The sequence below is a fragment of the Rana temporaria genome, chromosome 8, assembly GCF_905171775.1.
Source record: "Rana temporaria chromosome 8, aRanTem1.1, whole genome shotgun sequence".
NCBI lineage: Eukaryota > Metazoa > Chordata > Amphibia > Anura > Ranidae > Rana > Rana temporaria.
Window position 1 is genome coordinate 34797681 of NC_053496.1, and position 26536 is coordinate 34824216.

General features: G+C 44.1%; 1 protein-coding gene across 22 annotated transcripts in view; it reads left to right on the plus strand.

Moving 5' to 3' along the window:
- The window catches only part of ABLIM1 (actin binding LIM protein 1), a 297962-nt gene that overhangs the window by 261558 nt on the left and 9868 nt on the right, over positions 1 to 26536 (plus strand). For 10 of the 22 annotated variants that reach the window (XM_040361538.1, XM_040361543.1, XM_040361546.1 and 7 more), the window contains 6 exons: positions 145 to 291; positions 8291 to 8379; positions 11755 to 11851; positions 13234 to 13298; positions 22242 to 22302; positions 22423 to 22430. In XM_040361538.1, coding sequence (XP_040217472.1) covers positions 145 to 291; positions 8291 to 8379; positions 11755 to 11851; positions 13234 to 13298; positions 22242 to 22302; positions 22423 to 22430 — 467 coding nt within the window. The remainder of the gene's footprint in view (positions 1 to 144; positions 292 to 8290; positions 8380 to 11754; positions 11852 to 13233; positions 13299 to 22241; positions 22303 to 22422; positions 22431 to 26536) is intronic. The other 12 variants (XM_040361545.1, XM_040361549.1, XM_040361556.1 and 9 more) reach the window with 3 other exon arrangements.

Genomic DNA, 26536 nt, shown 5'->3' on the forward strand with positions numbered 1-26536 from the left:
GTAGTAATCAGCTGGTTGCAGAGGGATGAGATCACACTGTCCTGGTGCACGGCGCTCTTAATCACATGATGCAACAGGTTGGCATTCCTGCCTTGGCACATTCTCCCCACTGAGCCATACAAATTCCTCCCTGATCCCATCCAGATGCAGCTGCCATGGCAGCCTTCGCCAACAGCTCAGACGATATCATCAAATCCTCCAAGTTTCCGGCTGCCTACGCTCCAGCGCCCAATGAAGTCCCAAAGATTGAGACCGACTACTGGCCAGGCCCACCCTCAGTCGCCGCCATAGGTAGGCAGACCAAACTGTTCACAACGTGGCTCTTTTCCAATGAACCGGTAGGCCCAGGAGGATTGGCAGAGCGGAAAACACATCTGCAGAGGTTTTCAGGAGTATGCTGGCTGTAATTTTGAAGATCCGGTTTGGTGAGGCTGTTTGTTCTGGCATCATATTATCCTCTATGGTGTTCATTAGCTGGGATTGACAACACTAAAGTCTTTTCTATCTCTTAATGTTGATCAGAGTTGTAACTATGTGTAATGGTACCCCACAGCAAAACTATTGCCTCTCTGATCTCTAAATCTTCTACCAATACAGAATACTTACTGCTTGCATATCAAGTGTATCGAGAGTTCCAAAATTCTGTATATACATGGATTACCTGTATCAAAATGTACTTGTCATGTGCTATTGCTTCCTGCATAATTCTCTGTACAAGCAGACAACTCTGGGCCCCATTTGCTATGGCTAAGTTACACCCTTGATGTTGATTGATATGAGATGTGGGATTGCTAGCTAAGCACATAGCGCGTCTTCTGAGTTGGTATCTCCTCCATAAGACACATACATACATAATGGGGAATATTTTTCAAAACTGACATACTTACTACTACATATAGACAAAATTATATGGAAAAATCAGACTGTATGTTTTTCAGTCATTTGATGGAATCTGATGGATTGCTTTACCCATGATACATCTTGGAGACTCCTAAGACTCCTAAGAGACTCCCTGAAATCTCCTACTCTCCTCAAGTTTACTAGGAGTCTCACTCCTCCAACTGTATATAGTGTAAAATGTGTGAAAAAATGTAGTCTCTTATAGCAGTTGGGTGTAGCTGAGAACACAGATGCATAGATCTCAGGGATGAAGCCTCTGAGATATGGGAAACCACTACTAGATGCTTCCATAACTGTGATATCATTTTTGTGGGCTAACCCATTCCATTCCCAAGAGAATACATTGGTCAGATTGAAAAACAGATCTACAGTGATCAGATTATAGCTGAAAGTCAACATTTGCATTGTACGGCTAAAGGTTTGTAGACATCTGACCATTACAGCTACTGTACATGAGCTTGTTGACAATCCAATTAAAAAAATGGCCATTAATATGAAGTTGGTTCCTCCTTCTGCAGCTATAACATCCTCCACTCTTCACAGAGTGTGTCTGTGGGAATTTGTGCCAGTTTGTAGAGTCAGGTACTGATGTTGGATGTCTGCTCACAATTACCATTCCAGCTTATCACAAAGGTGTTCAGTAGAGTTGAGGTCAGGGTTCTGTGCAGGCCACCCCAGTTCCTCCACACCAATCTGGTCAAACCAAGTCTTTTTGGAGATGGCTTTTGCACAGGGACGTAGTCATGTTAGAACAGAAAAGGGTCTTCACCAAACTTCTACCACAAGGTTGGAAGAGCATTGATGTCTAAATAGTCTTTGTATGCTGTAGTATTAATAGTCTTCTTCATTGAAGTATTAATAGTCTTCTTCATTGTAGTATTAATGGTCTTCTTCATTGTAGCATTAATAGTCTTCTTCATTGTAGTAATAATAGTCTTCTTCATTGTAGTATTAATGGTCTTCTTCATTGTAGTATTAATGGTCTTCTTCATTGTAGTATTAATGGTCTTCTTCATTGTAGTAATAATAGTCTTCTTCATGGTAGTATTAATGGTCTTCTTCATTGTAGCATTAATAGTCTTCTTCATTGTAGTAATAATAGTCTTCTTCATTGTAGTATTAATGGTCTTCTTCATTGTAGAATTAATAATCTTCTTCATTGTAGTAATAATAGTCTTCCTCATTGTAGTTTTAATGGTCTTCTTCATTGTAGCATTAATAGTCTTCTTCATTGTAGTATTAATAGTCTTCTTCATTGTAGTATTAATGGTTTTCTTCATTGTAGTAAAAAGAGTCTTCTTCATTGTAGTATTAATGGTCTTCTTCATTGTAGTATTAATAGTCTTCTTCATTGTAGTAATAATAGTCTTCTTCATTGTAGTATTAATGGTCTTTTTCATTGTAGTATTAATAGTCTTCTTCATTGTAGTATTAATGGTCTTCTTCATTGTATTAATAATAGTCTTCTTCATGGTAGTATTAATAGTCTTCTTCATTGTAGTAATAATAGTCTTCTTCATTGTAGTAATAATAGTCTTCTTCATTGTAGTATTAATGGTCTTTTTCATTGTAGTATTAATAGTCTTCTTTATTGTAGTATTAATGGTCTTCTTCATTGTAGTAATAATAGTCTTCTTCATTGTAGTAAAAATAGTCTTCTTTATTGTAGTATTAATGGTCTTCTTCATTGTAGCATTAATAGTCTTCTTCATTGTAGCATTAATGGTCTTCTTCATTGTAGTATTAATGGTCTTCTTCATTGTAGTATTAATAGTCTTCATTGTAGTATTAATGGTCTTCTTCATTGTAGTAATAATGGTCTTCTTCATGGTAGTATTTATGGTCTTCTTCATTGTAGCATTAATGGTCTTCTTCATTGTAGTAATAATGTTCTTCTTCATTGTAGTATTAATGGTCTTCTTCATTGTAGCATTAATAATCTTCTTCATTGTAGTAATAATAGTCTTCTTCATTGTAGTATTAATGGTCTTCTTCATTGTAGCATTAATAGTCTTCTTCATTGTAGTATTAATAGTCTTCTTCATTGTAGTATTAATGGTCTTCTTCATTGTAGTATTAATAGTCTTCTTCATTGTAGTAATAATGGTCTTCTTCATTGTAGTAAAAATAGTCTTCGTCATTGTAGTAATAATGGTCTTCTTCATTGTAGTAATAATGGTCTTCTTTATTGTAGTAATAATGGTCTTCTTCATTGTAGTAAAAATAGTCTTCGTCATTGTAGTAATAATAGTCTTCTTCATTGTAGTATTAATAGTCTTCTTCATTGTAGTAATAATGGTCTTCTTTATTGTAGTATTAATGGTCTTCTTCATTGTAGTAATAATGGTCTTCTTTATTGTAGTATTAATGGTCTTCTTCATTGTAGTAATAATAGTCTTCTTCAAACATCTGATCTCAATCATTTATTGGGGGGACCCACATACTTTTGGCTTATAGAAAGGTCTGATGGTCGGGTGTCAACAAACTTTTGGCCGTATTGTGTATTCGTTGCCTGTTGTGTAATTTTTTTATAGTGAGATATTTTTCTGAAATATCCCCTTGTGTATGTGGACTGTGATACAACTCATGAAACAAGCAATATGTCTTCTACTTACTACATTGATCTTTATGTTTCCATCTTCTCTCCACCTTCTGTGTTCCCCAAATCACACATTACTCTGTGTGAGTTTTTCGTGCTTCATAAAGTGTGATTTGCTGAAATCTATAGATCCCAAAGTACAGCCATTGTTTGAATCTGGATCATTGTAAACTTTGCTTGACATTAACCAGAATATTTGAATTCTTCTGGCCTTCAGCTCATTAATTTTGGAACACAAGGAATTGGATCCCTCTGTACTTAAATGGATTTGTGGATCTTGAGGATCTGTAGATCTATCTATCTTGCATTTATCCGTAATATGTAAAGACCAACCTCAATCAAATATATTTTTAATTTTGGATTAAATGGAAGGTTAGAATCAATGTCCACTTTCGGTAGACTTTCCCTATTTTCTGTCCTGGTGACCACCCAGGGCGATAGAAGAACAAGGGAGGTGAAAACCCCACCTTTTGACGGTTGATTTATCCCTTCCATACTCTATCCAAAATGAAAAAAGCAAAGGTTTTGGTTATACATCTCCTTTAAGCCACAGTGAACCCGATGTGGGGACACAGAAGTCTTCTGATAAACTCTTGGTCCCAACTCTTAAACTTAATTTAACTCGAAACTCTTGGCCCCACACAGCTCCTCACTGTTATATATGATTGGTCACAATACATGCCCTTTAAGCGTGGCAGAAATATTACTGAAAACTGATGTCTGCACATTTGTGTAATTTTCACTGAAATATTTTTATGTGGATCTCTTCTGTGGAGAATTTTCAGAAACCCAGCCAATCATGATTCAGGATCAATTGTATGATTCCCAGTGGACTGGAAAAATCTGTGTATGTCGGTGTTCATACATATATATATATATATATATGAACACTGACATACACAGAATGGGCCAGATTCTCGTAGATTCCGGCGTAGCGTAGTGTAAGCCATTTACACTACGCCGCCACAACTTACTGGAGCAAGTGCCGTATTCTCCAAGCACTTGCTCTGTAATTTGCGGCGGTGTAGTGTAAATGGCCCGGCGTATGGTCGCGTAATTCAAAGGGGGCAGCTTGTATTTAAATTAAGCGCGCCCCGCGCCGATCGAACTGCGCATGCGCCGGCCGTAAAAATAGCCCAGTGCGCATGCTCCAGCTCACGACGGAAAACGTCAATGAAGCCGACATGAGCGTCATTGACGTAAAGTCCTATTCGCGAACGACTTAGTAAAACGACGTAAACGACGGAAAAAGACGACGCTGACCCGACGCCATACTTAACATGGCATACGACGGACTGACGTAAGGTTACCCCTCATATAGCAGGGGTAACCTTACGCTTACGGAAACAACGTAAACGACGACGAGGCAACGCAAAATCGTTCGGGAATCGGCGTATCAGGCTCATTTGCATAGACAAATGAGAAATCATCGTAAACGCCATCTAGCGGCCAGCGTGGAATTACATCTAAGATCCGACGGTGTAAGTGACTTACGCCAGTCGGATCTACGCCGTATCTATGCGTAAATGATTCTAAGAATCATTCGCATAGATACCCGGGCTCAGAAACAGAGATACGACGGTGTATCTTGAGATACACCGTCGTATCTCTTTTGAGAATCTGGCCCATTATATATATTATACTTTGTGATATTTTGTGTGTTACATGCACCATTTAAGGACCAGCTCACACACATATACGTCAACAGAATGGCACGTACAGGCAAATGGGCGTGCAGGTACGTCCCCTTTAATTTGCTGCCGTGTGGTTGTCATAAAGCTCATGACCCTGTCATGAGCTTTATGACCGTGCCCGCGGGACACGCAGACTCGATGTCTGCCGGTGTCCCGCGATCGTGTCATGGAGCTGAAGAATGGGGGGCTGTCAGTGTAAACACAACATCTCCCCGTTCTTCCTAGTGACATGTCACTGATTGTCTGTTTCCTGTCATCGGGAACAGCGATTAGTGACGTGTCACTCGTAGCCATGCCCCCTAACAGTTAGAATCGCTCCCTAGGACACACTTAACCCCTTCAGCGCCCCCTACAGGTTAACCCCTTCACTGCCAGTGTAATTTTTACAGTAATCCGTGCATTTTTATAGCACTGCTCGCTGTAAAAATTGACAATGGTCCCAAAATGGTGACAAAAGTGTCCGATGTGTCCGCCATAATGTCACAGTCACGATAAAAATCACTGATCGCCGCCGCCGTTACTAGTAAAAAAAATAATAAAAATGCCATAAAACTATCCCCTATTTTGTAGACGCTATAACTTTTGCGCACACCAATCAATAAACACTTATTGCGTTTTTTATTTTACCAAAAATATGTAGAAGAATACGTATCGGCCTAAACTTATACATTTTTGGGGATATTTATTATAGCAAAAAGTGAAAAATATTGAATTTTTTTCACAATTGTCGCTCTATTTTTGTTTATAGCACAAAAAATAAAAACCGCAGAGGTGATCAAATGGCACCAAAAGAAAGCTCTATTTGTGGGAAAAAAATGACGTCAGTTTTGTTTGGGAGCCACGTCGCACGACCGCGCAATTGTCAGTTAAAGCAACGCAGTGCCGAATCGCGCAAAAAGTGGCCCGGTCTTTGGCCAGCCAAATGGTCCGGGGGGCTTAAGTGGTTAAGGAGACTCATTCATTATGAAGGGCCTGCCAAACAGACATGACTTTTTTTAGGAACACAGCTCACCACAACGCATGGCGTGTGTGTTGTGGTGCGTTGCAGCTTTAGTTCAATGCCTGCTACTGTAGATCTATGTTGGGTGCCGTTCTAAATGAATGGCAGTGCAGCACACAGTACAGGCTTTATATGCACTCCCTCCCCGAGTCCTCATCTACAGCTGTCTGTTGCCAATGGAGGGTCTCACTCCGTGTGACTATATATCTATATATATCATTCCAGACACAATATCCACATTGATCTAGAAGGCACTTCATTTAGCATCCTACATGTTGTGTTTTCAGCCTCTGGGGTCCCAGGCATGTGTCACATGGTAGCCGGATTTACCATCTGCAGCGTATCCCCAATACAGTGACACTCGGCTGTCCCGGAACAATCGCCCCTCTGTATTATGCATCCTAAGGCCTAATAAGTCTTCATAAATAAGCATCATTTCAAGTGGATCTGTCAGATCTCAGTTTCCGGCATATGAGTTGATACAGAATGCGCTCTGTTTAAGCCCGAGTAAACGTTCTTATTAAATCAGCTAAATATGTTCCAGATGCATCAAAATTTAGATGTGTGTAAGCTTTACAATTGCCTTTAAAAAGTAGCCACAGTCTGAGTAGGAGAGCCTGTCCCCCTGCCAGCATGCTGCAGAGAAGGATCTTGCAGTGTGTTTGGAAGCAGTGGTCTCTTTGCAGAGGTCAGAGCTAGAGATCTCAAAGCAGCAGGGAGCATGACCATTGCAGATTGTAGAGCTATAGCTGTGACTCAGCAGGGGGCATGTCACACCTCTGCAGAGAGACCACTGCTTTCACAAAGAGAGCAAGGGTCCCTCATTTGCAGCATGCTGGCACGAGAAAGGCTTTTCTTCCCAAGCTGTGGCTGCTTTCTAAAGAAAATAGACTTTAAAGCGGAGTTCCAACAAAAAGTGGAACTTCCGCTTATCCCACTCCTCACCCCCTTACATGCCACATTTGGCATGTCATTTTTTTTGGGGGGGGGAGTGGGGGCTTCAGGAGAAGGGGACTTCCTGTCCCACTTCCTCCTTCCGCCGAGGGGCTGCAAAGGCGATTAAGCTTAATCGCCTTTTGGCAGCCCCTCCCTGTAAGCGATCGCCTAGGACACGTGACAGGTCCTAGGCGATCGCCTGTCCAATCAAACGGCGCAGCGCCGGCCCGCGCACGCATGCGCAGTGGGCACCCGGCCGTGAAGCCAAAAGCTGTCACGGCCGGGTGCCCACAGTGACAATGAAGACGCCGGCCAGGGAGGAGGGGAGCGGAGCCCCGGCCGGCGCGCCGCTGGAACGCTGGAGCAGGTAAGTGTCTGTTTATTAAAAGCCAGCAGCTACACTTTTTGTAGCTGCTGACTTTTAATAAACATAATTATTGGCTGGAACTCCCCTTTAAGACATTGAACTAATTTTTGTTTTATTGCACCTGAATTGTATTTAGCCTATTTTAATTGAATATTCTTATGTGTTTTAAAGTGGCTGTAAACCCTGACATATACCCAGTGCTGTGATTGGCCTCAGGTGATACAAAGAGATGAAACAAATCTACATAAGTTGTACATTGTTTATCTGCTGTCTTTTCTTCTCTACATCCATTCAAAGTCCAGAATTTACAGCTCAGTAGGGAGTGCTCTGAGAACTGATTGGATGGAAGAGACACACCTCCCTTCACACGGCACATAGGAACAGAGCTGAGACTGTCAGTCACAGGCTGTGTGCTGGAGCTTCCTCCCATGTTACCTTTTTTCTCTTGGTGTCAGGAAAACTTGTCAGAAGTGATTCATACTGATAGCAGAGGAATGAAGCAGCAGACAGAACTTACACTTATGGGCCATACACACAGGCTGAATATCAGGCGGTTTCTATTGAACCGGCAGCATTCGGCCCATGTGTGCGGCAGCCGGTTCGACAGCGTTCGTCCGGCTTCTGTCGAAGGGGCATGACCGAAAATGGTCTGCAAAGCAGCATGCGATCAGCGCTCTCAGCCAATGGAAGGGGGCCGTCCCAATTCCTTGTCAATAAGCAGGCTGGACCACTGTGGGATAACCGCACAGTAACTATATTAGAAAGTTCATTGTCATCTTATTTTCGGGGATTAGGTGACCCCAGGAGGCGGTCCAGCGGCCGGGATGAAGAGGACGAGGAACTGTTAAAACGTCGCCAGCTGCAGGAAGAGCAGTTAATGAAGGTGAGAGAGCCAATGTAAATCGATTGCTTAAAGTGTAACTTATAACTACGTTTTGGACGGATGCAGAGGGATTATAACATCTGTCGGTTTTTATTGCTGTCTTTGCCCCCATTAGGAGATTCTCTATTTGTCCTGTTTACCATTATTATTGAGAGTCAAAGTGAAAGAAAATGCCAAGTTTTGGGTTATCCCCAGAAAGGTTAGAGGGGAAATCTTCCAATGGGGATACTAGTTCTGGTGACCTGGGGGGTCCCCAAGGAATTCCCTTCATTTGCAAGGATTTCCTCTCACTTCCTGTTTCTCTATGGGTCACAAAGTGAAAGGAAATCTTTGCAATGGGACACAGATGGTGAAAAAAAAATCTGAGTTATAACTCTCCCTTACTCAAAGTTCTACTTTAATCTCTTCTAAAATAAATAAATACAACGGGCTAGATTCAGAGAGGAGATACGCCGGCGTATCTCTGAGTCCAGCCGGTCGTATCTATGCGCCTGATTCATAGAATCAGTTACGCGTAGATTTCCCTAAGATCCGACCGGCGTAAGTGTTTTAAACCGTCGTATCTTAGGCTGCATATTTACGCTGGCCGCTTGGTGGTGCTTCCATAGATTTACGTGAGGAATATGCAAATGAGCTAGATACGCCGATTCAGAAACGTACGTCCGGCCGGCGCATTTTTTTACGTAGTTTACGTTAGGCTTTTTTCAGCGTATAGTTACCCCTGCTATATGAGGCATATCCTATGTTAAGTATGGCCATCGTTCCCGCGTCGAGTTTTGAAAATTTTACGTCGTTTGCGAATAGGGCTGGACGTAATTTACGTTCACGTCGAAAGTAATGCGGCAGAATTTCGAGCATGCACACTGGGATTTTTTCACAAACGACGCATGCGCCGTTCGTAAAAAATGTCAAATACGCGGGGTCACAGTTAATATACATAAAACACGCCCACATCATCCACATTTGAATTAGGCGGGCTTACGCCGACACAGATACGTTACGCCGCCGTAACTAAGGGCGCAAGTTGTTTCTGAATACAGAACTTGCGCCCTAAATTACGGCGGCGTAACGTATCTATGATACGTTACGCCGAGGCGGACAGATAGACCATTATATCTGAATCTAGCCCAACTAGTATAGAAAATTAAATAATCTGTGTATAAGGCTGTGGCTGTGTCAACTCCTTCCTGTGTCACGACCTGAAGTCTGACCAGGAAGTAAGGCAGAAGTAATGAAGCAGTGTGTTTAAACAGCCATGAAGAGAGTGAGGTAAAGTGTTGTAGAATTAATGGAAACCTGTTTTATTTTTGCAAAAGAAGTAACAAATACTAATAATATTGATACATAGGGGAGCTGGTATTTAAAAGAAAAAAAACAGTGAACTTAGCCTTTAACCCCCATTGTCGCCGAGCGTACGCACATATGCTTCTTCGGCTTTCGGGGGTGTAAGGGGTTAGCTCTGTAGCGGGGTGTGTGACCCCTTGGATGGGTTCACCACACACTGAATTTATACAGACAGGCAGTCGAAGACTGTTGAAAACAAAGATTTTGGTTTATTCTTCCATCTTGCTGGAAACAAGTGCAAGCATCCAAACAGCATAAACAAAATCAAACATAAAATAAACCCTGGCCATTTGGGGCGTCTACCTTCCACACAGGAACCTATCTATGGAGTCTAGCACATCCTACTGCTGGGTAGACAGTGCTGGTCATACAGCAGAAAAAAAATAGTCTTTTGATTTTTATCACACAGAAAAATCAATCCTCTCCTCACCTCCTCAGAAGACTTTCAGTACTGCTCTCTTTCACTCAGAAAGCCTCAGAATGCAGCAAATCAGTGGTAATCCTCTGGACTACTTATATAGGCCTTAATTGCCTCATTCTGAACAGCTGAAGTCTTCCAACGCCCTTAGACCATTTCTGGCTACATTTGCAGCCGACGCCTAATAACAATTGGTGTATTGTCTAAACAAGGCAGAAATGTATGTCCGTTTGTGACAACACCCACAGATTTACCTGACTTCTTGTCACAGGGGTTATACCGGGATGATGCCCGCAGCTGCAGGAATCATCCCGATACAATTTTTTAGAGCCGGCGATTGACTTTCCAGGGATAACAACCGATGCGGCTAAAATGCGCTTGGTTGTTATTTTGGATGAGCAAGAAGGGACATCCCCCCCGCGCGCGCCGCCTCCGGCGCTCTTACCGGGCCTTCCGTCTCACCGGGAGACCCGATCTACGAGCCGCCGCCTCCAGTGCCTAGAGAGAGACTGAAACGAATCCGCGAACGGCTTCGATCTCTTTAATGTAAACACGTCACAACGTCACTTCCTGTTTACTCGGCTGCCAATGGCGCCGGTTTTAAAAAAAGACATCAGTATTCAGAATCGCCGTTTTTGGCGATCTGAATACTTTGAAGTGCAAAGGAGGGATTGGGGGTCCTTTAGACCTCCGATCTCTCCATAAAGAGTACCTGTCACCACCTATTACTGTCACAAGGGATGTTTACATTCCTTGCGACAGCAATAAAAGTGAACAAAATTATTATTATTTTTTTTAAACACCATTTCATTTTGTAAAAATAAATAAGAAAAAAAATGTTTAAAGCACCCCCGTCCCCGCGAGCTCGCACAGCAAAGAAAACGCATACGGAAGTCGCGCCCGCATATGTAAACGGTGTTCAAATCACACATGTGAGGTATCGCCGCGATCGTCAGAGTGAGAGCAATAATTCTAGCCATAGACCTTCCCTGTAACTCTAACCTGATGACCGTAAAAATAAAATAAAACGTGGCCTATGGAGATTTTTAGGTACCGTAGTTTTTCGCCATTCCACGAGTGCGTGCAATTATACAGCGCGACATGTTTGGTATCTATTTACTCGGTGTAACATCATCTTTCACATTTTACAAAAAAATTGAACTTTACTTTTTCATATATTTTTTTAATTCATGAAAGTGTCTTTTCCCAAAAAAGTTGCGTTTAAAACACTGCTGCACAAACACCGTGTGACATAAAATATTGCAACAATCGCCATGTTATTCTCTAGATGCTCTGCTAAATATATATACATATATATATATATATATATATATATATATATATATATATATATATATATATATATATATATATATATATATGTGTAACTTGAAGCAGCAACAAATAGCCAGTAACCTATATGCTAGCAATAAATCGCTGTTAATCATTGGCATTTGTAATTTGTAGCAGAATTGATTCACTGCTATAAATGGCTCTTGTTATATAGTAGCAGATCTACAGTTACAGTTACATCTTCTATGAATGTTTCCAGAACATTATCAACTATTTACAACTGTTTTCATAACTGATGTCTGATGTGGTTTCATTTTTAGCTGAATTCAGGTCTGGGTCAGCTGATACTGAAGGAGGAGAAGGAGAGCCGAGAGAGACCGCACTCTGCCGGCCGATACGACCCCTCGGTCCTCTCTTGTAAGTCGCCGTTCAGTTCTGTGCGCTCTTATTTTATTTTTATATTTAGATTGTCTGTTAGGCTGCTTTCACACTGAGGCGTGAGGTAATACCGCCCGCGTTGCGGGCGGTATTACCGCGCTTTCCCATTGATTTCAATGGAAAGGCGCGGTATAGGAGCGGTGAACACACCGCTCCTATACCGCGGTAAAGATGCGGCTAGCAGGACTTTTGGTGCGCTCCTGCTAGCGCACCGCTTCAATGTGAAAGCCTTCGGGCTTTCACATTGAACACTACAGGGCAGGTTTTTTCATGCGGTATAGCAGCGCTATTTTTAGCGCTGTACCGCATGAAAAACGCCCCAGTGTGCAAGGGGCCTAAAGGTTCTCTTTTATCCAGGTCATAATATACACTATATTACCAAAAGTATTGGGACGCCTGCCTTTACACGCACATGAACTTTACTGGCATCCCAGTCTTAGTCCGTAGGATTTAGTATTGAGTTGGCCCACCCTTTGCAGCTATAACAAATTCAACTCTTCTGGGAAGGCTGTGCACAAGATTTAGGAGTGTGTCTGTGGTGTCTATTTACGCATAGCGTAAATCCCCCGGCGCAAGCCCGCCTAATTCAAATGAGCCGGGTAGGGGGCGTGGAGCATTTAAATAAGGCGCGTTCCCGCGCCGAACGTACTGCGCATGCGCCCTCCCCAAAATTTCCCGACGTGCATTGCGCTAAATGACGTCGCAAGGACGTCATTGGTTTCGACGTGAGTGTAAATGGCGTCCAGCCCCATTCACGGACGACTTACGCAAACGGACGACGGCCATGCTTAACATTGGTTGCCCCTCATATAGCAGGGGCAACTTTACGCGTCGCAAATCTAACGTAAACGTCGTAACTTCACTGCATACTCGACGGGGGAAACGACGGAGGCGACACCTAGCGGCAAAAAAAAAATTGCATTTAAGATCCGACAGCGTAAGAGCCTTACGCCTGTCGGATCTAATGGTTATCTATGCGTAACTGATTCTAAAGCAGTCGCATAGATACGACGGCCCAGATTAGGACTTACGACGGCGCACATTGCGTTGCGCCGTCGTAAGCCCTTTGAGAATCTGGGCCCAAGTCCGGATGAATGTGATAAACTAGATATACTTAGACTGATGTGCTGATACATGGAATTTATACCGAGACATTATAAGACATTGTAGCTCTCCCCCTTCTCCCCTCAATGTTCTACAAAAACTTTTTTTTATTTATTCCAAAAATGTTAATGCTTTTGTTAATTTTTTATTGAAAAGTTGTTTTGCAGATAACTTTTTGTTTAAATTTTTTTTTTTTTTAACATTTTCTGCACAAAAGATGACTCACAAATACTTAAGAATAATGATTCTCACTGCAGCTCTCCACACCGATGTATCCAAGACGTCCTCTCTTCCAGGGTACGGTCGGAACGGCCTCCACCGGGTAAGAAGAATTCATGTGAATAGCTTGCGTGTTTCATAATAGTTTACTTAACAATGCCCTGTTTTTGAGAAGTTGGCACTTTACCTATTAGAATTATAAATATCATTTTTTTTTTCTCAGACAATAGGTGCAGGAACTCCCCCTTTCCAAGTCACCCCTTTTCTCCACCCCTACCCACCTCCCAGGACCACCCCTTTTAGACAATATTGAACAAAGTATCATTTTGTGGTGCTAAGTAATTTGTATGGAATTTGGTAATGATATCGAGAAAAACAGTAAAATAGATCCCCTAGCAACAATGCACAACCCACAACAAAATTTCCCCCCAGCAACAATAGACTCCCGGCAGCATCAACAGATCTCTGCATAGCCAGCATTAATAGACTCTCTGGCTGCCATCAATGATAGACCCCATTCCAAACAAGTGTAAACATTGCATTGTTTACATTCTGCTTTTCTGCAATCTGAAACTGCAGACTAGGACTGAGGCCAATCAGGAAGGTATCAGCACCTGATCCCTGTTTGATTAAGGCCTCATGCACACAGGGCGTAACAATCGCCACTTTTACGAGCGTTTGGCATTTTCTTTTTTTCTGCCTGTAAATGCACATCTATATTAGCCTATGGGTTTGATTTACTAAAGGTAAATAAATAGACTGTGCACTTTGCAAAGCGCACTTGCCCTCTAAAAGTGCATTTTCTCCAGAGCTTAATAAATGTGCTACCCAATCACGTGCAAGGGAAAAAAAACACCCCTTTTTTGCTTGCACATGATTGGATGATGGAAGTCAGACGAGTTTCTGCTCATTTACTAAGCTCTGGAGCAACTTTTTTCCCTTTAGTAAATGAACCCCTATGTGTCCATGGACACATAGGCATTTTCAAGCATATTAGAAGAAAAAAAGAATGCACCACCAGCGCGTTGATTAGAGGAGCTGAAGTGGGGGAAAAACATGCCTAAACAGACCCCCCTCTACTAAGTACAGCCTCCCTCAGTACAGACCCCCTTTCTCAGTATAGATCCCCTCCATCAGTATAGACCCCCCCCCCCCTCAGTACAGACCCCCTCCATCAGTATAGACTCCCCCAGTACAGGCTTGGTTCCCCAATAGACACCAGTGCTCAATGAGTGTGTTCTGGCTGAAAAAATACCTGCTTCCGGGACCCAGGACCCTTGGGATGCTATCACCCATCTGTGACTGTCACCCAGGTGACGGCCGCACCCCCCATAGCAACGCCACTGCACAAGATACAGAAGCCATGCCACAAAACGGGCATTACAACCCACTTAAAGTGGAGGTTCACCCTAAAACAATTATGCAACATTACATCCAGCATACTTGCGACATGAACAGTATGCCGCTATTTTTTTTTTTTTTTCCGCGGTACATACCGTTATATTGTTATTTTCCCCCCGGCTTCCGGGTTCTGATTCCCGCGGGACTGGGGGTTTCTATTTAGGAGGTAGATGATTGACGTCTGGTGAAAAACTTCCCAAGGGGCATAAGGCGCGTCTCCAGTTTTCCGTAAATAGCCGACCTGCGAGTCGGCTCTATATGGCGCCTGCGCAGTTAGCTCAACACGGCGGGCGCAGGCGCCGTATAGAGTCGACTCGCAGGTCGGCTATTTACGGAAAACTGGTGACGCACCTTATGCGCCTTGGGAAGTTTTTCACCAGACGTCAATCATCTTCCTCCTGAATAGGAACGCCCAGTTCTGCGGAAATCAGAACCCGGAAGCCAGGGGGGAAAATAACAATATAACGGTATGTACGGCGGAGAAAAGAAAAATACCAGCATACTGTTCATGTCGCAAGTATGCTGGATGTAATGTTATATAATTGTTTTAGGGTGAACCTCCACTTTAAAGGGCTGACAGGAAGGAGTTAACCGACTGGCATCATTATACAAGAGGAAGTGTGTTTACATATTGATACAATGTAGCTAATTAGAGGTGATTAGGCAGGCATGGGATCTACATTGACTTTTATGTAATATTTATACTAACAAGCTATAACTTTCCTATGAGGACAGCCAGACCTTCCTGTGAAATGTCAGCTCACAGCATGCTCCGGTCAATGTTCCGTGTGACCCATTTCTTCACCGCCTCCATAAACTATTTTTACCACTGGTTAGGGTAGACTTCACAGATACCAAAAAGGCCGGAGTTCAGCTTTGTTATGTAGATCTCAGCTTGTGATCCCAAACCTTGACCCTGAATCATCAAACTGCAGTATGGTTTATATGGCATCTTAAAGTCGTGCACGTAAAGGATAAGTTCACTTCTAAGGACATGTTACACCCATTTTTAAGGTGGAACATGTAACATGCGAAAAAGGGGGAAAATATTGCGCTGATCTAAATTAAAATGAATAAACTAAGGAACAGCTGCTACACAACAATGTGACAACAATAGAATAGTGATGTAAAGAAAAATGTATCGCTAGTGGTGCAATAGAAACAATAGTTTCTCATTAAATAAATAACTGTATAAATGAATATATAATCACTGTACTGAAACAGTGATAGTGGTGACAACAACCAATATTAAGTGAATATATATGTGGATGAAGTCCACAAACAAAACCAAACATAACAATATTGGGCTAGATTCAGAAAGCCCGCCGTAAGTTTGTGCGGGCGTAGCGTATCTCAGATACGCTACGCCGCCGTAACTTAGTGAGGCTGGGGCTGGATTCACAAAGAACGTGCGCCCTAAGTTACGGCTGGGTAGCGTACATCTGTCGGCGTAAGCGCGCTGAATTCAAATTGTCAAGAGGTGGGCGTGTTTTATGTAAATAAAACATGACCCGCGTAAATTACGTTTCTCACGAACGGCGCATGCGCCGGCCGTGAACGTATCCCAGTGCGCATGCTCCTAATCACGTCGCAAATAGTCAATGCTTTCGACGTGAACGTAATTTACGCAAAGCCCTATTCGCGAACGACTTACGCAAAAGACGTAAAATTTTCAAAATTCGACGCGGGAACGACGTCCATACTTAACATTGGCTATGCCTCATATAGCAGGAGTAACGTTACGCCGGAAAAAGCCTTACGCAAACGACGTAAAAAAATCCGCCGGGCGCACGTACGTTTCTGAATCGGCGTATCCAGCTCATTTGCATATTCTACGCTGAAATCGACGGCAGCGCCACCTAGCGGCCAGCGTAAATATGCAACTAAGATACGACGGGGTAAGAGACTTACGCCAGTCGGATCTTAACCTAATTTCGGCGTATCTTGCTTTCTGAATACAGAAAGAAGATACGCTGGCGCAGCTTTGAATTTACGTGGCGTATCAATAGATACGCCGTCGTAAATTCTTGCTGAATCCGGCCCATTGAGTCCATCAATATGACTTGTGGGTGAATAATGAAGAAGATAAACATATGACCACGTAGATCCTCATAGGCAAACAATCATTCCTTACAACTAAATATAGATGTGAATGCTCTTACCGGAACAAGTGGATCTACCTGTCAGTGACAGCAGATCATGTAGACATAAGAAATCTCGGGGCAAATTAGCTCGGCTTCGCTGGAAAATGGGAACCATGGACTGGATATATGAAAACCAAGGATCTTCAATGAAGGACCATAGATAAACGATATCCTGGAACGGTGAACCGGATCTCCCGAGATGCCCACCCCAAATCCAACGGATGGAGGGGATGGTGATATGGCCCCTTAAGGGGATAAGGCACAATGGAACTAAAAAGCAAGAAGATACTCCCCTTCTTTTTTCCGGCGTGGGCATCTTTACCATATATACTGTATCCCTGTGTTGTCTGATATGGAGAAAATCTCATGCTGGTGGCCGTGTGTTCAAGATGGAGACGGAGAAGGGAGTATCTTCTTGCTTTTTAGTTCCGTTGTGCCTTATCCCCTTAAAGTGGAGGTTCACCCAAAAACTAAATTTTTAATATTAGATTGAGGCTCGTTTTGTCAAGGGGAATCGGGTGTTTTTTTTTTCAAATCGAAGCAGTACTTAGCGTTTTAGAGAGCGATCTTCTCCGCCACTTCCGGGTATGGGTCTTCGGGACTGGGCGTTCCTATTTGATTGACAGGCTTCCGATGGTCGCATACAGCGCGTCACGATTTTCCGAAAGTAGCCGAACGTCGGTGCGCAGGCGTCGTATAGAGCCACACCGACGTTCGGCTACTCGTGACGCGATGTATGCGACCGTCGGAAGCCTGTCAATCAAATAGGAACGCCCAGTCCCGAAGACCATACCCGGAAGCGGCGGAGAAGATCTATCTCTAAAACGGTAAGTACTGCTTCGATTTAAAAAAAAACACCCGATTCGCCTTCACAAAATGAGCCTCAATCTAATGTTAAAAATCGTTTTTCGGGTGAACTCCCGCTTTAAGGGGCCATATCACCATATCATTGAGGATCCTTGGTTTTCACAGGGCTTTTTTTCTCCACCGCCTACCCACTGCCAAGCATGCCCCTTGGTTCCACCTTCAAGCATGCCCCTTGGTTCCACCCCCAAGCATGTCCCTTGGTTCCACCCCCAAGCATGTCCCTTGGTTCTACCCCCTACCCACCCCCAAGCATGTCCCTTGGTTCCATCCCCAAGCATGTCCCTTGGTTCCACCCCCTACCCACCCCCAAGCATGCCCCTTGGTTCCTTCCCCCCTTACCACCCCCAAGCATGTCCCTTGGTTCCACTCCCCTACCCACCCCCAAGCATGTCCCTTGGTTCCACTCCCCTACCCACCCCCAAGCTTGTCCCTTGGTTCCACTGCCCTACCCACCCTTCAAGCATGTCCCTTGGTTCCACTCCCCTACCCACCCCCAAGCATGTCCCTTGGTTCCACTTCCCTACTTACCCCCAAGCGTGTCCCTTGGGTCCACTCCCCTACCCACCCCTAAGAATGTCTCTTGGTTCCACTCCCCTGCCCACCCCCCAAGAATGTCCCTTGGTTCCACTCCCCTACCCACCCCCAAGCATGTCCCTTGGTTCCTCCCCCCTACCCACCCCCAAGCATGTCCCTTGCTTCCACTCCCCTACCCACCCCCAAGAATGTCTCTTGGTTCCACTCCCCTGCCCACCCCCAAGAATGTCCTTTGGTTCCACTCCCCTACCCACCCCCAAGCATGTCCCTTGCTTCCACTCCCCTACCCACCCCTAAGCATGTCCCTTGGTTCCTCCCCCCTACCCACCCCCAAGCATGTCCCTTGCTTCCACTCACCTACCCACTGTAAAGCATGTCCCTTGGTTCCTCCCCCCTACCCACCCCCAAGCATATCCCTTGGTAGCTCCCCCCTACCCACCCCCAAGCATTTCCCTTGGTTCCACCCCCAAGCATGTTCCTTGGTTCCACTCCCCACCCACCCCAAGCATGACCCTCCCAGCAAAAATAGTTCCTCTACCAGCAACAATAGATCCTCATGCAAAAATAGATCCCCCATCAGTGACAATAGACCCTCCAGCACACCCCAGCACCCATTTGCCATTACATACATTCAGTGCAGGAGGTGCCGGAACTGCGTTCCCCCACGTTCCCCCTGAAAAAAAGCCCTGGGTTTTCATATATTCAGTTCATGGTTCCCATTTTCCAGCGGAGCCAAGCTGATTTGCCCCGAGATTTCTTATGTCTACATGATCTGCTGTCGCTGACCGGTAGATCCACTTGTTCCGGTAAGCACATTCACATCTATATTTAGTTGGAAGGAATGATTGTTTGCCTATGAGGATCTACGTGGTCATATGTTTATCTTCTTCATTATTCATCCACAAGTCATATTGATGGACTCAATATTGTTATGTTTGGTTTTGTTTGTGGACTTCATCCACATATATATTCACTCAATATTGGTTGTTGTCACCACTATCACTGTTTCAGTACAGTAATTATATATTCATTTATACACTTATTTATTTAATGAGAAACTATTGAACATGTAACATGTTCCCAATGCTGTAGCAGCTGCCTGACCCCCCCACCTGCCTGTGCAGTAATACAATGTGAAAATGTTACCACTGGGCAGGAGCTTCCTGTAATATAGACCGCTCACTGCTGCTCTCTCTCCTTGTGCAGGGTGACTGGTCTTGGCTCCGCCCCCTCCTGTAGTTTTCTGCAGGCAATCTGCCATGTGTGGAGCCTCCTAGGCCCTCCCACAGCTCTCAGGTTATAGTTTTGCATCTGGTGCACACAACATGGATTTATGTTCTTTGTTGCTATTGGGGAATCAATTTTAATAAAATGGTTATGCACGAAATCAACTTTAAAACCCCGGTCAGTTTCTATTTATTATTATAATATATATATATTTTATTAATACCTTATTGAAGAGATTTATATTCACTTCCTGTACCAGAAATACAACAGAAAGTAATAGAAAAATGTCTCCAAAGTGACAGTTGTCATTGGAACAAGTGTCTCAATTGTTTTTTTTTTTTTTTTTTCTTTCTTTCTGTAAACTGTCCAATCACTTTCTGTCTTGGTGACACTAGAAGAAGTAGAAAGGAGGAATCTCCCCATCAGGGACACAAACAGCAGTAAAAACCTGATTATTAGATCTCCTATTGTTAATATCCATTTTTGTAAAAGACCATCTTATTGATTGAGCTGATTGACTTTGGTGAGGCTGCTCATATGTACCAAAGCACCCCCAATGGGAGGGGATACTTTGGAGAAATCCAATTATGTAGGAAGCAGTGAGGGTGCCAATGGTCCGCCAATGATCAAAGAGTCCCAAAATGGTATTTTATAAGATAATCCGTAAAATTAGAAAGTCAACACATTTTGGGGTGCAGACAATCTCACCTCATCAGGGTTACAACACAAGTGAGAAGATATAAAGATTCTTACAAAATATTATATTTTATTGTATAAAGGAGAAAATATAAATAACACAAGTAGATACTTTACATCAGGGGTCTCCAAACTGTGACCTGAGGGCTAAATGTGGCCTGCTGCAAAATTTTATGCGGCACTCCAATGTAAGAGGGGAACTCTGATGGGAACCCTGATGTATGGGGGAATTCTGATGGAGACCCTGGTGTACAGGGGAACATGATCGGATTTCCAATGGAATTTTCCGTCGGATTTCCGATGAAGCTGACTTTCATCAGTCTTGCCTACACACCATCAGACTAAATTCCGACCGTCCAAAAGGCGGCAACGTAAAACACTACAACGAGCCGAGAAAAATGAAGTTCAATGCTTCCGGGCATGCGTCGACTTGATTTTGAGCATGCATGGATTTTTCTCAGACGGAATTCCACACAGACGATCGGAATTTACCATCGGAAGAATTTAAAACATGTTCTATTTTTTTACACCGATGGAAAAAAGTCCAATGGGGCCCACACACAAGTCCATCGGACTTTTTTCATCGGGGAAAAAAAACGATTGTGTGTACACGGCATTATGGAGACCCTGATTTACAGAGGAACTCTAATAGAGACCCTAATGTAAGGGGGAACTCTGATGGAGACCTTGATTTTAGGAGGACTCTGATGGGGACCCTGATATAAGGAAGAACTCTGATGGGGACCCTGATGTAAGGGGCACTCTCATGGGGACCCTGATATAAGAGGGAACTCTGATGGAGACCCTGGTGTAAGGGGGAACTCTAATTGAGACCCTAATGTAAGGGGAAACTCTGATGGAGAACTTGATTTAAGGAAGAACTCTGATGGGGACCCTGATGTAAGGGGGACTCTGAAGGGGATTGTGATATAAAAGGGAACTCTGATGGAGACCCTGATGTAAGGTGGTACTCTGGTGGAGACCCTGATGTAAGGGGGTACTCTGGTGGAGACCCTGATGTTATGGGGTACTCTGGTGGAGACCCTGATGTAAAGGGGTACTCAGATGGGGACCCTAATATAAGGGGGAATTATGATGGGAACCCTAATGAAAAGGGGAACTCTGATGGAGACCCTGATGCAAAGGGGTACTCTGATGGGGACCCTGATGAAAGGGGGACTCAGGTGGGGACCCTAATATAAGGGAGAATTCTGATGGGGACCCTAATGTAAGGGGGAACTTTGATGGGGAGCCTGATGTAAGGGGGAACTCTGATGGAGACCCTAATGAAAGGGGAAACTCTGATGGGGATCCTGATGTACTATAAGTGGGAACTCTAATAGGGACTCTGATATAAGGAGAACATCTGATGAGGACTCTGATGAAATGGGGTTCTAATTGGCTCAAGTTTATTGAATTGTACTGAAATGTTTGGAGACTCTGATTTGGGGGATGTCCGGATTTCTTATTATTCTGATAATCACATAAAACACAATTTGGGCCTTTTGACCATTGTTAACTGTTTTCCACTCCGCCCACAACTATACATGTAAAAAGAAATGTTTAACTTTAAGGCTGCATTCACACCTGAGCGTCGGTCGTTTTTTCGGGCGTTTTTTTCCGGTGTTTTGTCACGCGTATTCATGCTTATTTGCGCGTTTGCATACAGCGTTGTCCGACTTTTTTGTACTTCAACGTTTTTTATTTTAGCCAATAGGAAAAATGATCATCTTTTCATCACTTGTTGCTATGTTGGTAGATTTTTTTAATCTTCTGCCTGGGTGAGAAGTTCTATTGATTAAAGCGACGAAAAGCCCGTAGCAAAGCGCTCGTTGTCGCGCTATTCTATGGGCTTTTCTATGGGAAATGGAAACGCTCAAATACGCCCAAACCGCCCGATACGCGCGACAAAAAAGGGTCCAGAACTTGTTTGAGCTTCAGGCGTCAGGCGTATTGGCGTGCAGATGTAAACCATAATCTATTTTTTCCCCTCTAGCGTATTTGAGCATCGCGCTTCAGGCGACAAAACGCTCAGGTGTGAATGCAGCCTAAGTATACTTTATGTTTAATATTCATAGTATATTTACTTTATGTTGAACATAATAAAATAAATGTTCATTTAAAATGAAAACTCCCTGTCTGTACAAAATCAGTGACTTTTCCCTCTTTTGCTTCAGCCGGTGTCCACGGATTTTGCGCAGTATGACAGTTACGGGGACATAAACAGTGACGTTCGAGGTAAGCAGCAGCACTATATAAAAACACTTAAAAGTACAGTAGTATACAGTGTTAAAAAAAATAATAAAGAGATTAATAATGAGAGCTAATGACTATATTTTCTGTTTCCCCCCCCTACAGATTTTCAGGTAGGTGCCCCCTCGCCCCTATGATGTTATACTGAAAGGGGGCAGTGTGGTGATATATGCCTAACCTCTGCTCCAGTCTGCCCCCATGTGGTGTGTATGAGATTTACACTGGTGAATGTACTTTAGTAGGGTAGAAATTATACCTGTCTGTATGTCTCTGTCTGTCTGTCCCCAGAAATGATCTGTCTGTCCCCATCTGTCTTTGTGTTTAAAAATGCCACTACTTTATATTAAACACTTCATGTAAATATATATAAATACTTCATGTATATATATATTGTGTGTGTATATATTTTTATTATTCATCATATTTTTATGTTTGGCACACCAGGGACATTCATGCATACAGCAGCTGAAATGCATAGAAATGAATGACACTGTATCAGCTATTTGTCCTCAAAAACCTTTTACATTGTGTTTATGTCACTGCATGGTCACTGTTTTCAGTCTGACAGTCTAGTAAGTTTGATTTCTTAATCTTTCACACGTAAGACAAGATTACAGAACTAGTGAATGGCAATAATGCAGAATTCACTTCACTTTTTTACCTACATTTTGTGAGTAGTAAATCCATGAGTAGTCAGCAGTGAAAAATTAGTGATTTCAATTCAATACAGCAGACAGCTTGGATGGAGTCAGCAGCCTGGGCATTGCTCGGTACCTGGACTCGGGAGATAACAATTCTTCATCTTAGTGCTGCTAATGATACACCCGGCGGAAGCATTGGTTATGTAATTGGTGAACTTTTTTAGCACTGTTTTATTGGTGAATGGTTCACTTTAAAAAAATACCTTATTCTGCTCTGGTTCCCAGGTCTAGTATTCGTTCTGGGGCAGTGAAGCTGAAGCTATTAAGCTTCACTACAAGTGACATCATTGCTCCAGAGCTAATAGTATGCAGCCTATGATTGAGCAATTCCATCTGATGCTTTCCACCTGGGTGTTTTGCATTGTTATCTGCTGAGTACAGCTGTGATTATCATTATGGCTATCATGTAATCTTTGTACTCATCATCTTATATGATATAAAAGTTTAATATAACCTTTTGCTCGCTGCTTCCTTACCGGATAGCGCTGTGCTGTTGCGGGGTGGAGCACTGCAATGCTGTGATTTACAGCAGCATCTACTGTATAATGTACTCTCACTCTGCAGTACACAGTGGCACTTTGCTTGGCAGCTTCACACTACTTATCTATTACTCATATTTATGTATATAACTAGCACTGACATATGCAGAGCGTCACAGAGTACATATCACACATTGCAACCAAAGGAGCTCACCATCTATTTCCTCATTAGTGTACACATTGCGGAGCCAGTTTAAACGGATTTCAGTGAACTTACCAATAGGTCTTTGGATTGTGGGAGGAAAGATGCAAACTCCATGCAGAGTGGATATGAACTCAGAACTCCAAGGGCCAGATTCTCAAAGGCGTTACGACGGCGCAAAGCCATTTGCGCCGTCGTAAGTCCTAATCTGGCCCGGCCTATCTATGCGACTGATTCTTAGAATCAGTTACGCATAGATATCCCTTAGGCCCCCGAAAAATCTCAGCGGATCGGTTTCAGCGGATAGATCCCCTGGTGTGTACGTTCCAGCAGATATTTATCTGCGGATATTTCCGATTTCCAGCAGATAAAAATTTGTTAGCATGCTAACAAATCTATCCGCTGGAATCGGCTCCAGCGGATCGATCCGGTGGTCTGTACAGACTCACCGGATCGATCCGTCCGAACCCGTCCCTCGCATGCGTCGTAATGATTCGACGCATGCGTGGATTTCCTTATATGACAGCGTCGCACACGTCGCCGCGTCATCATCGCGGCGACGGCGCGACATGTCACCGCGGTTGAATTCCGCGGCAGATTTGGATCCGATGGTGAGTACATGTTAACGATCCAAATCCACCAGAGGATTTATCCGCGGTTACTTCCGGAGGACCGTATCCGCGGATCAATCCTATCGTGTGTACCAGGCCTTAGATCTGACAAGCGTAAGGCTCTTACGCTGTCAGATCTTAAATGCATTTTTTTTTCCCGCCGCTAGGTGTCGCCGTTTTCCCCGTCGCTTATGTAAATTAGCAATTTAGGACGATTCCCGAACGTACGCGCGAACGACGCAGAGAATTTACGACGTTTACGTAAGCGTAAACTTGCCCCTGCTAATATGAGGGGCAAGTTTACGTAGGTCTGTCGTATGCCATGTTAAGTATGGCGTCGGGTCAGCGTCGGCTTGTTTCGTCGGTTACGTCGTTTTCCTAAGTCGTCCGCGAATACGACTTTACGTCAATGACACCCACGTCGGCGTCATTGACGTTTTCCATCGAGAACTGGAGCATGCGCACTGGGCTATTTTAAGCCCGGCGCATGCGCAGTTCGATTGGCGCGGGGGCGCGCTTAATTTAAATACAAGCCGCCCCCTTTGAATTACGCGGCCTTACGCCGGGCCAATTACACTACGCCGACGCAAATTACGGAGCAAGTGCTTGGAGAATACGGCACTTGCTCCAGTAAGTTGCGGCGGCGTAGTGTAAATGCCTTACGCTACGCCGCCGCAGATTCTACAAGAATCTGGCCCCAAGTCTGCAAAGCAAAAGTGCCAATTAGTTATCTGCAGTGCTGACAAGTATCGAGTACTGATAGGTCTAATGTTGTGTGATGGTGCATTATTCAGTGATGTTGTGCAACAGTGCAGTGCCACACTTGGCTGGGACCAGTTCAGTGTCATCCTTGTTGGATCAGCAATGCAGTGTCATCCTTGGATGATCAGCAGTCCAGTGCCATCCTTGGATGGATCGCCAGTTTAGTGCCATCTTAGGTTGATCAGCAATGCAATGCCATTCTTGGCTGGATAGCAATGCAGTGCCGTCCTTGGCTGGGCAGCAATGCAGTGTCGTTCTTGGTTGAGACCATTTCAGTGCCATCCTTGGTTGATCAGAAGAGCTGTGGCATCCTTGGCTGGTCAGCAGTGCAGTGTGGTTGGGTAGCAGTGCCGAGCCATCCTTGGCTTGCAGTCAAGTGACATTATTGGCTGAACAGCAATGCAGTGCTATCTTTCACTTGGAGCAGTGCCACCCATAGCTGCAAGCTATGCAGTGCCAGATTTTGCTAGGAGCAGCGCAGTGCCACCCTTGGTTCGTCAGCAGTGCAATGTCATCTGGGGTTGCTGTGCCACTCTTGGCTTTAAAGCACTACAGTACCATCTTTTGCTTGGAGCAGTGCAGTGCCATCCTGGCCTGGTCAGCAGTCCAATGCTATCCTGGCCTAATAAGCAGTGCAATGCAATGCCATCCTGGCCATGTCAGCAGAACAGCGCCATCCTTGACTGGTCAGCGGTGCCATTCTTGGGTGGCGGGCAGCGCAGTGCCATCTTTTACTAGGAGCAGTGCCATCCGTGGCTGGGAGATATGCATTACAATATTTTGCTAGAAGCAGTGCAGTGCCATCCTGAAGTGGACAGCAGTCCAATGCTATCCTGGCCTAATAAGCAGTGCAATGCCATCCTGGCCTTGTCAGCAGAACAGCGCCATCCTTGACTGGTCCGCGGTGCCATTCTTGGGTGGCGAGCAGCTCAGTGCCATCTTTTGCTAGGAGCAGTGCAGTGTCATCCGTGGGTGGGAGCAGTGCATTACAAAAAAAATTCTAGAAGCAGTGCCACCCTGGTGTGGTCAGCAGTCCAATGCTATCCTGACCCAATGTGCAGTGCCATCCCGGCCTGGTCAGCAGAACAGTGCCATCCTTAACTGGTCAGCAGTGCCATTCTTGGGTGGTCAGCAGCGCAGTGCCATCTTTTGCTAGGAGCAGTTCAGTGCCATCCGTGGCTGGAAGCTATGCATTACAATCTTTTGCTAGGAGCAGTGCAGTGCCATCCTGGCCTGGTCAGCAGAACAACGCCATCCTTAACTGGTCAGCAGCGCCATTCTTGGGTGATCAGCAGCGCTGTGTCATCTATTGCTAGGAGCAGTGCAGTGCCATCCATAGCTGGGAGCTAAACATTACAATATTTTTCTAGGAGCAGTGCAGTGCCATCCTGGCCTGGCAAGCAGTACAGTGACTTTTTTCTCTGAGCAGTGCAATTCCATTCTTGGCTGGGAGCAATGCAGTGC